This window comes from Pseudorasbora parva, chromosome 14 (genome assembly GCF_024679245.1).
Source record: "Pseudorasbora parva isolate DD20220531a chromosome 14, ASM2467924v1, whole genome shotgun sequence".
Taxonomy (NCBI): domain Eukaryota; kingdom Metazoa; phylum Chordata; class Actinopteri; order Cypriniformes; family Gobionidae; genus Pseudorasbora; species Pseudorasbora parva.
The window spans coordinates 44,002,756-44,017,468 of NC_090185.1; the positions used below are offsets into that span (position 1 = coordinate 44,002,756).

The 14,713-nt window shown below is 40.4% G+C and overlaps 1 protein-coding gene and 1 long non-coding RNA gene across 3 annotated transcripts in view; one reads left to right on the plus strand and one right to left on the minus strand.

Annotated features, from left to right (window-relative positions):
• LOC137040675 (uncharacterized) overlaps positions 1-14,713 on the minus strand; it is a 442,512-nt gene that overhangs the window by 314,719 nt on the left and 113,080 nt on the right. The gene's annotated exons all lie outside the window — the stretch shown is intronic.
• LOC137040656 (NLR family CARD domain-containing protein 3-like) overlaps positions 1-14,713 on the plus strand; it is a 153,306-nt gene that overhangs the window by 81,673 nt on the left and 56,920 nt on the right. For both annotated transcript variants that reach the window (XR_010897959.1, XM_067416444.1), the window contains exon 9: positions 8,235-8,405. Coding sequence is in view for 1 of the 2 variants with exons in the window: in XM_067416444.1 (XP_067272545.1) it covers positions 8,235-8,405 (171 nt within the window). In the remaining variant the exon portion in view is untranslated. The remainder of the gene's footprint in view (positions 1-8,234; positions 8,406-14,713) is intronic.

Consider the following 14,713-nt stretch of genomic DNA (forward strand, 5'->3'; position numbering starts at 1 on the left):
CCCCTTCGTAGTTCTTGCTTCTTGGTGCAAAGGTGCGGAGTAATCGGTCAGGGGAAACTCTGTGTTGTGTGTTTCCCCTTTCCGGTCACGTTGCACTTTATATGATTGTCTCAGTTCTCTGTGCACCATGTCAAGTTCATCTTTGAGCTCGTGTCTTTGCTGGATGAGCTCGTCGATCTCGGCTTGTGCCGACTGCAAATGTTTTGCACAGACTTTAGCGTTAATGTCTCTGTCTTTAAGTTCATCATGGGCTCTCTCCAGGAGGGCTTCGCCACGCCGAAGCTTTTCGTCGAGGTTTTTTCTGGCGTCTTTCTCTGACTGTATTCGTCGGTCGGTGTCACGACGGAGCTCCTCCAGGGTCTCTTGAAGTCTTTCTATTTCTTTTCTTTGTTCTTTGTCTGTTTCGTCATCTTTCTCTGTGTCCAGAAGCTGATCTAGACGAAGCTGGGTGAGGGCTTGGTCTCTCCGGGCCTCCTCGGCTTGAAGCTTTAGCGTTGCTGCCTTCTGTTCCAGGTTGGCGTAGCTCCCTTCGCTTAGCCGTGCCTGTGCGATGAGGACGTGGCCGAGGCTTCCGAGGATCTTGGCCACTTCCTTGTTGGAGTAGCTCTGCGTGGGGTCGTGTGTCATCAGCTGGTCTAGCTCTGTGTCCAGTTGTTCCTGGTTCAGCTGCCCCAGACTTCCTTGACTGGTGGCCGTTAGCGCTTCCAGCCATGTCGTTAGGCGGTCCCACGGGACGGCAGGGCTGGGGGCACGGGACATTACTGCGAACGAGAGAAACACAGCACACACACACACACACAGAGAGAGAGCCAATGCAAGCTTGTTCTAAGCTAACGAGCTATCGTACGGATAGCTGGGAATTTTGGCTAACTGATGTAGACAGTTAGATAATTAGACAATTCAGACAATTAGGTGGGCGGTAGCCCTGGTTGTCACTTGGTGAACTGCTGCTCGGTCGTCCCGGGACTATCTAATTCTCCTTGGGGTCTCTTGGTGAACTGAAAGAAACACAAACGTGATAGTCCAACAGTGAGGATAGGAAAGAGCACAGTGGAAACAAACACAAGATGAATTGGTCTGTAATGAAAGGAATGTCAGCGTGCGCGCCGGGAGTGTTAGGGAAATTAACAGGCTAAATGCTCAAGATATACTAAAATTCGGCTTGTACTATGGGTTGTCCCATTTAGCTCATCCGGGGTGAATTGAGGTCGCTCAAGTGGAAACCCAGCGGTGTGGTTGGCCTTTCAAACGCTTCCAAACACCCACTGCCGTGTCCCCGGTCCCCTGCCACTCTGTGTCGCGTTGCGCCCACTCAAACAGCTTATGACTTTAAACACAACCCGACACACCAGTCCATCAACCGCCAGCCCGCGCAGCAAAATCGGAACGTCCCCAGAACCCTCTTTTTCAAGAGTGGCCCCGCTTAGGCCCTGGATTAGGGATTAGTCCCAGAGATTGCCTTGCGTGCGTGAGCTGGACTGGTTGACTTCTTTGGAGTGTCGAATTGCTGATGTCGCCACTGCGTGCCGCAGCCGCGGACAGAGATACAAGAAACCGAGACTCACACACAGCCGGTGTCGGTTACGTCGGTCGGGCCACCCCCCCTCTGGAGACCAGCCTGTGACGATTCTCAATGCACCTCGGACGCGTGAGCCCTACAATGGATACACAAAGAGGGTAAACAGGTGGAATTAAAATGAATTAAAAGCTCCCCTGTTCACCGGATCAAAGGCCTTTTGATTGTAGGTGAGAAGGAAGTGGAAGTTTAAATATCAAGAGCAATTTAGCAAGAAGGCAAAAGTTTCTGTCAAGTAGTGATAAAACAAAAAGCACCTTTGATACTGTTTGTAATTACCAGACTGAGCTTTGTTCCCGATGGGAGGGGAAAAGAAAAACTTTTGCAGAGAGAGAAAAAAAATTAAATAATAATAATAATAATAAATAAAAAAAAATTAATAATAATAATTTTTAATTAAAAAATTAATTAAAATTAAAAAATAAGATTAAAAATTGAAAATTAAAAATTAAAATAAAATTATAAATTAAATTAAAAAAAAAATGAGATAAAAATAAAAATTAGAAGCTCAACTTAATTCAAATTAAATTCAAAGCAAGTTTAAATGAAATTTAACTAAGCCTGTAAGGAAAATCAAATAAAAGAAAGCCAATCAAAAATCCTACCCTATAACGATTAATCTCTAAGTGGGAGTTATCCAAATAAAAGAATTAATCAGGAAGGGCGTAGGGATTTAGTGTTGCGCTGACTTAACAGGGTATAGCCACACGGTGGCGTCCTTCCTTCCAATTGGACTGTCTGTGACTTAAACCTAATATTCACTTTGGGTTAGAGGAAGTTATGTTTCTTTTTAAACTTCAAATTCGAATAAGGGTGTTTAATCAGCGAGAAAGGAGATTTGGGTGTTGCTAGAAAAATTGTATAAATGAAACTGTGTACAACAGTAAGCAATAAACAATTTATAGGCTCAAACTTATTTTGTTAAGGCAGAATCAAATAACGGAGAGTGAAACTATCCGAATTTATCCACACGATGGCGCTATTGCGCCCGCCCTAGACTACAGTTAGTTAGGCGGAAATGCTCACCAGATGGCTTTGTCTGGTTCTAGAGTCGCCCTCCGGCGTGCTGCAAGCGGCGTTGCAATTCTTGAGTCGCCCTCTGGCGGTTTGCAAGCGCCGTTGCAATTTCTGAGTCGCCCTCGCGTTCTGCAAGCGGCGTTGCAATTCTTGAGTCGCCCTCTGGCGGTTTGCAAGCGGCGTTGCAATTTCTGAGTCGCCCTGGCTTTCTGCACTTTACTGGCTCTTGCAAATCATTTACAAATGACTGGTGCTCTAGATGCACGAGTAACAAAACGGGTGAACGCAGGAATTTTCCGTCTGCCTATTCACGCATTTTACATGGACTCCAATAGACATTTATCAATATGGCTGACGGTTTTCAGCATCTCTGATTCAAATGTTTTAGGTCTCAAGTCTTTGGTTAGCTAAGCCAGACTTAAACCAGGAGTTATCGTTTATCTTAACGATATAATAATTATTCTGAGGCCCCTTATATTGTACAGGAGAGTCTCGTCCTGTCCCAATCTTCCGCACAGATAGAAACTTTTTGTAGTTCAGATCAAGCGGGATAACGCAACGTACGTGTCTACAGACATCATCAAAATCTCATTATTTTGATGGAACACATAATATATTGCTCGAGTCAAATGTATGGATTTTCTACAATACATTCGTTTGGAAATCACGCGGATAACCCTATTGTGCCTACGGCTGCAGAGTTTTTCGTTTCAAAATTGGATTTTTGTACCGTTCATATTTTCATTAACATAATCCGGCTACTTCAACATTTCTCAGCATCTGTTTATGCTTGGGTTCGCTTTGCGCGTACCGTTCAATTCACAAAACAACACCAAAACAAAACGAAACAAAAACGCGCGTGCAGGTTATTAATACTCCAAAAATACACAATGAATAGAATATGAATATCATTCACACATACACAAACGTTTGAAACTTGCCCGCATTTTTCTCCACCATTTAATATGTAACAAGAATGACTTATGAGTTTAATGTCTCGGGGAATAATTAACTCAAAAGGGATTCAATATTCAATATTCATGAATTTATGAATATAATTTGCCAGTCATTCATTACGTATTAAAAATTTTCCGATAGGGAAAATTGTTTAATTAAATACAAGTAACCCTTTATGAAATTGCTTGAAATTATCCTACTAAGTTCGTCCACCAAATTAGTAATAGACTTTTCAACTCAATTCTCCATAAGGGATCACTGCTTTACGAGCGCATAAGAAGCATTAACTTTACTGATCAGGACAAGTTCAATATTTCAAATGGTCATACAGTTTACTTTACTAACATAGTAGCATAAGCAGTTAGGTAACTTAGATCGCAAGTTTCATTGACTTTGTGTATGTGGGAGAACAACAGACCCAACTCATTAAATGTCTTTTTGGAGGTTTAATAAACACAGACTAAAAATAACACTACGATTCACACAGAAAGTACACACTAAATATGCATCAAGAAAGTAGACATGTAGGTATTAACGAAAGAATACATAAAAGAGAATAATGAATAGACTGAAATTAGAGAGAGATAAAAGAGAGAGATGAGAGAGAGAGAGAGATGAGAGAGAGAGAGAGATGGTACAAAGCATTTAGAGGTAAAAACACAGCTTTCCTTCAGTTCAACAACTACGACCTTCACGGAGCTTGTCCCAACGGGAAAATACACACCTTCTTTACAGCAGTTTGAATTTTATAAGAAGAAGAATACTTGCATTCCTTTTGGTTTCGTTTTGGCTTCTCGCTTGTGTGTGTGTGTATATTTCTGCGTCTCAGGTAGTTCTCTCCGAGGTCGGGAGGTGACGTAGTTTTCCTTTAGCGGCGCTTCGGGTCTACCTCCTGAAGAAGCCCTTGGGCTTAGGTTGATGGAACGAGGAACAAAGGGTTGTTGAAGACCGGATTGTAGAAAAGGAGTTTCTTGAAGAGGAGTTTTCAGAAGAGAAGAGTTCAGAGGAGAGTTTCAGAAGCGAAGAGGGGAAGAAGTTTTAGAAGCGATTTTTCGAAGTCAAGAGCGAGATTGTGGTCTCCACTGGTCTTTTAAGAGAATTAATCCACGCCCCCTTCTGGCTAATTCACCCAAACCAGAGGGTGAATTCTGAGCGGGAAAAGTTCTCTTTGTCTCATTTTATGGCCTATTTTGCATGTTCCTGAGGTGTCGTAAAGGGGGTGTTGATTTTGTATGGTTTTACTCCCAAGTCGGCTTAACATATTAATGATACATTTCACAATCCCATTTTGTGCATCATTGAGTAAGTCAAAGAAATAGGAATATTTAGGTATCAAACACCTTATGGCTGGGAGATATTAAAACAGAGATACAATTTTACACAGAAATACAAGCATTTAAAATGAGCTTACATTGTTTCTATGCCATGACTGAGTAGGCCTGAGTCAAGGAGCATGCATATACACACCAAGCTACCTCGTATACAGTCTAGAATAGTCTTAATTAAAGCTTCATAAGGAATGTGTGTGTGTGCTTGTGAGTTTTGTGTATTGACAGGAGCCTTGGCGCCTTTCGGTCTGGGGAATGAAAAGGGGGGGAAACAGGGTTCGAGTCGTGTGACCCGATCAGGGCCTGTGGTATTTGGACGGGGTCGTAAAGCTGCCGAAGTTGTCACTTCCCCCAGACTCTGTGGCGTGGCTCTTAATTTACATGCGGCTAAAAGCTACCCCCCCCCTTTTTACAATCAACACTGGGTTCCTCTTTGATCCTCATTGTAAGAGACCACAGACGCTACACCCTGTAGGACCTACCAGAGAGGTAAGACCTGAACCACTGGAGAGCAGTTCCTGAGATCCCCATCTTCTTAAGTGTTGACAGGAGGATCTGGTGGTTTACTGTGTCAAAAGCAGCAGACAGATCCAGCAGGATGAGCATTGAGGATTTGGAAGGTCTCAGTGCCTCAGTTACCGAGAATAAGGTCTAGAGTAAAGTCTCAGTCGAGTGGCCGCTTTTAAAGACGGATTGGTTGTTGTCCAGGAGGTTGTTCTGTTCAAGAAACATAGAGAGTTGATTGAACAACTCACTCAAGTGGCTTTGCAATGAAAGGCAGAAAGGATGTAGTTTTCTGGATTCAGAGAGGGTTTCTTAAGCAGTGGGGTTACCCAAACCTGCTTAAATGTTGTGGGAAAGGTTCCTGTGTGAAGAGAAGTGTTGACAATGTGAGTGAGTGCAGGAGTGATTGAAGAAGAAATAGCCTGAAGGAGGTGAGTGGGTATAGGATGAATTTGACAGGTAGTAGGGTGATTGGAAAGGATGAGTTTAGAAATATCTGCCTCGGAGAGCGGAGAGAAGGATGGAAGCATGTTCGTGTTAGTTGTTGAGGTGTGTGTGTGTGTGTGTGTGTCAGTTTGTGGTGAGGACAACTGGTTGCTGATGAGAGAGGTTTTAATTGTGAAAAATGATGCAAAGTCATCAGCTGTAAGAGTTGATGAAGGAGGGGGAGGAGGAGGACAAAGGAGAGAGGAGAATGTTTTAAAGAGTTTGCGAGAGTCAGAGCAATTGTTGATTTTGTTGTGGTAGTATGTTGTTTTAGCAGTGGAGACATTTGTAGAGAAAGAAGAGAGAATAGACTGATACAAGGTAAGGTCAGTATAGTTTTTAGATTTCCGCCATTTCCTCTCTGCCGCCCTGAGTCCAGAGCGATGTTCACGGAGAACATCAGACAGCCAGGGGGCAGATGGGGTGGGGCGGGCTGGTCTGGATGAAAGGGGGCAAAAACTGTCTAAGGAGGATGTTCGAGTGGAGCAAAGAGTGTCAGTAGCACTGTTAGCGTCCAGTACTAAGAACTGAGCAGGTGGAGGGAGTGAAGATGAAACCATAGTGGATAGGCGAAAGGGGGAGAGTGAGCGTAGATTACGCCGATAGCTAATCTGTGTAGGAGTACGTGTTGTATCAGGAGTCAGTATGAGGTTAAAAGTGATGAGAAAGTGGTCTAATGTGTTTAATGGAGTAACTAAAGTGTTGTCCGGAGAGCAGATGCATGTGTAGACAAGGTCTAATTGGTTACCTGATTTGTTAGTAGCCGTAGTAGATACTAACTTATGGTCAAATGAAGTCAGTAGAGTGGTGAAGTCTATGGCTAGGTGTTTATCAAGATGGATGTTGAAGTCACCAAGCAGAATCAGAGGAGTGCCATCCTCAGGGAAGCTAGAAAGTAACACATCCAACTCCTCCACAAAGTTACCAACTCCTCCACAAAGTTACCGAGGTGACCTGGAGGACGATAGACCACTATCACATGAATTTTAACAGGGTGAGTAATCGTGATTAAGTGTGATTCAAATGAACTGGCCGATAGAGATGGTAATGGATCAAATTTCCAATCATTTGAGATAAGCAAACCAGTACCCCCACCCCTCCCAATAGGCCGAGGGGTGTATGAAAAAGTTAAATTGGTTGAGAGGGCTGCAGGAGTGGCAGTGTCCTCTGGTTTGATCCAGGTTAGCACTCAGAGAGTAAATCATTTGTAACTCTAATTAGAGCAGTCTCAGTACTATGATACGGTCTAAATCCTCACTGGAAATCCTCACAGATACCATTTCTTTAAAAAAAAAAAAGGAACATAATTGTGAAGACACTGCCTTTTCTAATATTTTTGATAGAAGCGGTAGATTTGAGATTGGCCTGTAATTGACTAATTCTTTAGGATCAAGTTGGATTTTTTTTAATAAGTGGTTTAATTATAGCCAACTTAAAGGTTTTCGGTACATATCCCTAATGTCAAGGATGAATTAATAATATTAAGCAGAGGATCTATGACCTCTGGAAGCATCTCTTTTAAAAGCCTAGTCGGTATAGGGTCGTTGTTGATTTTGACAGCCAAGTACAATATTGAGAGATCTGTTCTTTTACTTAAGGCTATCTGTTCTTTTACTTAAGGCTATCTGTTCTTTTACTTATGTAATGAAGCTGTATACTCTGTCTACCTCTAGATTTTGAGAATTTAACAAGTTTAGCCAAATCTTCTCCTCTTATAGCAGTGAATGAGGGTATTAATGTATTTCCTTGCCGATACAGTGATAGAGAGCGCGTTATACTCGTAGCTCAAGTCAACAGCGGCTGGCTGAACTGAGGCGTGAGTCTCTTGGTGACGTCAGCTTCCCTCTTCCATTGATTGGCTACGGGATGAGCTGTCAATCTAGAACTAGTGGACCAATGGTGATGCTTAGACCCGCCCCTGATTTACATAAAACTCTAACTGCACCATTTGGAAACGCAAGCGAAGAACGTGGAAACAAAATCAAAGGAGAAAAGAGAACGGACATACAAAAAAAAATGAAAATAAGAGCAGAAAACATGATTTTGTGTGCGATTCAGATCATTTTGAATTCATGATTCAGCTTTGAGCAATATAATTTTAAACTTGTTTAAATGTTTGACTCACGCTTATTATTTGTATTTCTATGACAAATGTTGTTTGTGACTCTGGGTAACTTTGCATTGATTTTTTAGTTTTGTGCATTATGAAGGTGAATTGTTTATAGAAATATTATTTCACTAATAAAATGTGTTGCATAGAAGCCAATTCAAGATAACAATTCCACAGTGTTTCTCATTAGAATCAAATGCTCTTTTCATCACACCGTTTAATTAAACTGATTCTAGCTTAATTTTCCCTTCTGCAGGTTTGTGAGTCCTGCTGCAGATGAAGCCTGTGAGTATGTGAGAGGAATTGTGGGTATAAACCCGTTACTCCTGAGAGAACTGGATCTGAGAGATCATGAACTAGGAGACACACGAGTGAATCAGATCTCTGCTCTACTGCAGGATAAACACTGTCGACTCAACACACTCACGTGAGTATTGTGTTTAATGCTGTAAAACGCCACATTACTCTTAATATTATTGGTATAGTAGTGGATAATGCATTTTTCTCATTTATTTGAGTCAGTTTTTGTTTTTCGTTCAGCATCCACAGTAACACAAAAATATATCATTTGTGTATTAAAATGAACCACGTACACCCTGAAGGCATGTTTTAATGATTTCACGTCTAAGTGGCATATTTAAAAGTAATTGCTAATAACTAAATCTATGCAAGTGCATGGTCTCATTTGATTAAAAACCTTTCACATTTGGAAACAAATATATTATGATCATGTTTGGAAGTTCTTGTTACATCACAGATGAGAAAACCTCAGAAAAACTGATGCAATTTATTGAATTATTTTGTTATTATTGATGATTGACATGATGTCTATTAGAAATGATATATGGAAGGACAGTCATAAAATAGGGATGAAACGGTATGGTAATTTAACATCACGGTTATCGTGACCCAAATTATCACGGTTATCAATATTATCACGGTTATCAATATTATCACAGTTATCAATATTATCACGGTTATCAATATTATCATGGTTATCAATATTATCTCGGTTATCAATATTATCACAGTTATCAATATTATCACGGTTATCAATATTATCTCGGTTATCAATATTATCACAGTTATCAATATTATCACGGTTATCAATATTATCACAGTTATCAATATTATCACGGTTATCAATATTATCACGGTTATCAATATTATCACGGTTATCAATATTATCTCGGTTATCAATATTATCACGGTTATCAATATTATCACGGTTATCAATATTATCACGGTTATCAATATTTCACGAGTTTGTGTGCCCATATAATCTTAGTGAAAGTGGTAAACAGATTTGGCTTGCTGTCTGCTATAGAGGGGCTCGGAGAGGATATTCTACCCGAGCTCCGATTGCCCCCCTATAACAGGCAAATTGAATGAATAAAATAATGAATGAATGAGTCATTTATATATCGCTTTCATAAGTACTACTGTACACCTAAAGCGCTTTACGCTCATGTCAGGGATCTCTCCTCAACCACCACCAATGTGGTGTACAAAAGGAGGAGCAGGGGAGGAGGAGGGATGCTTCAGAAACCAAAAAGGGGAAGAGGTAAGCTGCTAGTTTTATACCTTGGTATTAATTGAAAGATTAGATGGGCGTACTCCTCCCGAAATTACGTTTATTAACTTCACTATCACGGTTATCAATATTATCTCGGTTATCAATATTATCACAGTTTTCAATATTATCACGGTTTTGTTCAAATGAGAACAGATGCACACACTGAAAACATTTCAACAATTTTTTTGTTGTTGTTGAAATTTTCATTTAAAAAAAAAAAATTATATGGCCTTTTTAAAGCAAGATTATATTCTGTGGGATTTCCTTCCTTATATTGGCCGTCGTCAATAGCACCACATAATGCATAAATAATCACTTAGTGTGAATGAATATAATCTATAATATCATCTCTATAAATATGTTAAAGCAATATTCTCATCAGTGTCCTATATCAGGTATGACGTGTTTAAATCTAGCATATTTTGTGTATGAGCCCAAACAGTATCCCAGTAAAATAAATACTCTCCATATTTTCATATGATTTGACAGTTTTTTATTAAATATCAAAAATCCAAAAGGTGTGCATTATACCCGACACCTAGATGAACACTGTACAGTCCGTTTTATACAGCTGCGCGTACCAATGTTGTATTTAACTTTAGAGACGGTCCCTAAATTTGCGAATCTCGAACAGTGAGTGAGAGCGCTCTGAACAAAACTCCGGCTAATCTAAACGCGTCTGATTATTAGACATTGCATTCATAAACTCAACAGAAACACGTGTGATAGGTTATAATGCGCAACACGATTATAACAGATGGCTTTTGAGGAGCCTAGTAATGTTAGGTGACTAGCAACAGAGCAGAAGTGACTAGTGTGAGTGACTGTTAACCGCCACAGCCGAAATACACCAAACAGCCCAATCCAATCGCGCCCCAGCTCTGCAGAACTAAAGTGGGGGTTTCTAAATGTGTGTGTGTTTTCAAACTGATGAGTGTTTATAAATCAGGCATTGAAAATGAGCCCCATCCCCTGACCCCACCCCTAAACCCCACCCACACTGTGAAATGGGCAAATCAGGTAACAGTGGAAAACGGCCCTCTGATGATGGCCACGCCAGTTCCCATCGGGTGAATCTTCACATGATGCTGCGTCATTACTGCAAAGCGGGATCACAGAAGAAAGCATGTCCCACCACATAAGCATGTCTTGTCACTTACAGCACATTTAAAAGCAGTTGTTAAGAGTTAATCATGTTCATTATATTCACTGTAAAGCCATCAAATCCCTAGTTTTCATTAATCAAGCAAGTGGTTATGAAGTTACAGGACGACAACTTTTCCTGATTAATCACAATTAAAAACAAGTGTTTATTTGTTTTTATTTATTTTATGATGTAATAATTTCACAGTAAATCACCAAATTAATGTAGAAAAAAACGTAAAGACAGTATATTTTAAAGATTTGTTCAATGACATCTTTTTATAAATCATCTTTTTTTTAAAGGCCAGTATCACACACATTTTAATTTCTTTATTTGAATCCACCAATCAAATTTCTTACAGAAAGGATTCAAATATTCTCAGAGGTAGCACAGCTTTGACATTAAGGGTACATAAAACATCGCTTACGCCACACAGAAGACAGCCGATCACAGCTGATATAGAGCAGGGTTTGGCCAGCTGTTTAGACTGTCCTTTTGGTAGCCCTGCCAGTCTTAATCCACTAACAGTCAGTTTGTGCACATGTCCCAGGCTGCCAAATATCAATACCGCAAACTTACATGCATAGCCCAGGTCACTGATCTTAGCAAGGAGACGTTGGCATTTAGTCATTTTTTCCAAGAAGGCTATGTCCATATACAAATCATAAACACAACCTACTTCAAGGACTAACACCTGCTTTCTGTCTATATCCACCAACACAACATCAGGGCTGTTAGGGATGTTCAGAACACATCCTCAGAGCTGTTGGACCAGACTGGGATTACTCGTGAATGTTTATACATAGGCATATTTTTTGGAAATATGTCCTGAACAGAACTTGCGATGAGATCAACGATACGGTCATGGCGTGCTGTATATAGTCCCTTGTACTTATTACATCCATTCACAATATGAGCAATTGATTCAAGGTGATCAGAGTTAGAAAGCATTATCCAGTGTGGCTGGTGATTTTGAGGGACCATAATGCTAGATTGTCTCTGGTTGGCAGCACCTGTAGTCTGGCCTTAACAGTGAAGCAGAGAATATCCTCTCCTATTGCAGCATTTCTGTACATAGAGTGAGAGGAAGAGTGGTCAGCAAAGTCAAGACATGCCAACTTTCCCTGCATTCAGTCCAGTCCAGTGTTGTTTTGTGTCCATCTGTGTGATGTTCAGTAAGGATCTTTATGCTGTTGTGCTCTGTAGTGTGTGTTGTGTCTCATTATGACAGACTGAGGTCTCCACAGTAATAGATGTGTGTGTGACCACTGCGTCAGACACCTCAGGTGTAGTGTGAGAGGATCTGTAGTGTGTGTTGTGTCTCATTATGACAGACTGAGGTCTCCACAGTAATAGATGTGTGTGTGACCACTGCGTCAGACACCTCAGGTGTAGTGTGAGAGGATCTGTAGTGTGTGTTGTGTCTCATTATGACAGACTGAGGTCTCCACAGTAATAGATGTGTGTGTGACCACTGCGTCAGACACCTCAGGTGTAGTGTGAGAGGATCTGTAGTGTGTGTTGTGTCTCATTATGACAGACTGAGGTCTCCACAGTAATAGATGTGTCTGTGACCACTGCGTCAGACGCCTCAGGTGTAGTGTGAGAGGATCTGTAGTGTGTGTTGTGTCTCATTATGACAGACTGAGGTCTCCACAGTAATAGATGTGTGTGTGACCACTGCGTCAGACACCTCAGGTGTAGTGTGTGAGGATCTGTAGTGTGTGTTGTGTCTCATTATGACAGACTGAGGTCTCCACAGTAATAGATGTGTCTGTGACCACTGCGTCAGACACCTCAGGTGTAGTGTGAGAGGATCTGTAGTGTGTGTTGTGTCTCATTATGACAGACTGAGGTCTCCACAGTAATAGATGTGTGTGTGACCACTGCGTCAGACACCTCAGGTGTAGTGTGAGAGGATCTGTAGTGTGTGTTGTGTCTCATTATGACAGACTGAGGTCTCCACAGTAATAGATGTGTCTGTGACCACTGCGTCAGACACCTCAGGTGTAGTGTGAGAGTATCTGTAGTGTGTGTTGTGTCTCATTATGACAGACTGAGGTCTCCACAGTAATAGATGTGTCTGTGACCACTGCGTCAGACGCCTCAGGTGTAGTGTGAGAGGATCTGTAGTGTGTGTTGTCTCATTATGACAGACTGAGGTCTCCACAGTAATAGATGTGTGTGTGACCACTGCGTCAGACACCTCAGGTGTAGTGTGAGAGGATCTGTAGTGTGTGTTGTGTCTCATTATGACAGACTGAGGTCTCCACAGTAATAGATGTGTCTGTGACCACTGCGTCCGACACCTCAGGTGTAGTGTGAGAGTCGCGTTCTGTCCACTGTAATGTAACTGCCAGTCTGTTACACAGATCGTTCAGGTCTGGCCAGTCTGAGCGAACTCCAAAGCCTGCAGTGTGTGTGTCCAGTTTGCCGTTGCCTTTCCTCCTGAAGCCTAGGAAGCTGTCCTGCACAGCAAAAACATGTTGGGAGATTTATCACCACGGGTGTTAAAATTATCACTTTCCGGGTGAACATACAGGTCCATCTTTGCTAGTGTTAAAACAACACTGACGAAAGTGTTCGTTATACAAACACTGTGTTAGTGTTTCTTTTTAGTCACTCAAGGTGTTGAGAAATGTATTACTCATAAGTGTACATTTAACACTTTATGGTGATTAATCTCACACACCCAGTGTATTTAATGTTTATTTAATGTAAATACTTAAATACTAAAATGGCACTGTGAATTAAATTTAAAACAAATTATATATATTATTTTATTTTCCCCCCAAAAAAATAAAGTGACTACAAATTTATTTGAATATTTATTGAAATTGTAATATATCAATTCCATTACATTTATGTATTTGGCAGACACTTTTATCCAATGCGACTTACACTGCATTCAATACCATTTTTAATAAAAAAAACATTTTTGTCAGTTCTTGCTTTTGCCGGGAATCGCTACAGTAAAGCCATTGTTGTCACACATACAATTGAATAAAACAATTTCTTGTTATACTCCAATGCTATAATATCTTACCATGATAAATCTCTACTGCGTTTCAAACAAGATTAAACAAAGAAACATTCCTCAAGTAATGTTTTAATTGAAAATACAAAAATTCAACATTGTATATATTAAATCAACCTTAATGTTAAAAAACTGTCTGGTTTGTAATTATTTCTGATAAAAAATACTATTCCTTTATAAATTAATACATTTACATGTGGCAGATGATTTTATCGAAAGCGACTTACATTGCATTCAATGTACGCATTTTTACATTTTGTCAGTTCTTGCTTTCCCAATTCATCGATCCCACGATCTTCAAAATGGAGACGTTGGATCCCTCAAAATGATCCAAACACATAGTATCGTTCCTGTTAAAGAGACAAATTTGGTTAAAACAAACACATAAAAAAAACTAAGATATAAAGTTTCAAACATCTTCAATCAACAAGCAGAGATACTTACATAGCCTGTCTTCCTTTCAGGATCGTTTAGGTTTGTAGAGTAATAATGCCAAGGGCATACATAGATTGTGGCCTTAAGTGGTTTCCTTCTGCAATAATAAACAATATTCCATGAAACAAAAATCCTCCAAAGCAGAAAGCAAACTAAAAGACTCAAAATAATCAGGTCACTTTGTGTTTTACTTCGTTATTTTTATACCAACACATAGCAAGAAAACGCTATATTCAAAACATAAGCACTACTGTTACAGATTTACAATACTACAACTAGAAAAGGCTAGAACTAAGTTATACAGAAAAAATCGCGCATGGAAGGGCACTAATGCACGTCTGCTCAACTAATACAAAATACGTAAAATGTCAAATAGTACGAGTGTGCAATGTCGTGGAATGTATACGCCAAAACTCATTTCGGCGTGCATATGATACGCACTTTATGGCGTATATATGACACGCTCTCTTGGGTAGGTTTAAGGTAGTGGGGTGGGGGATTCGTATGTTTCAAAACACCAGAATTAACTCGTAGTTACGGGGT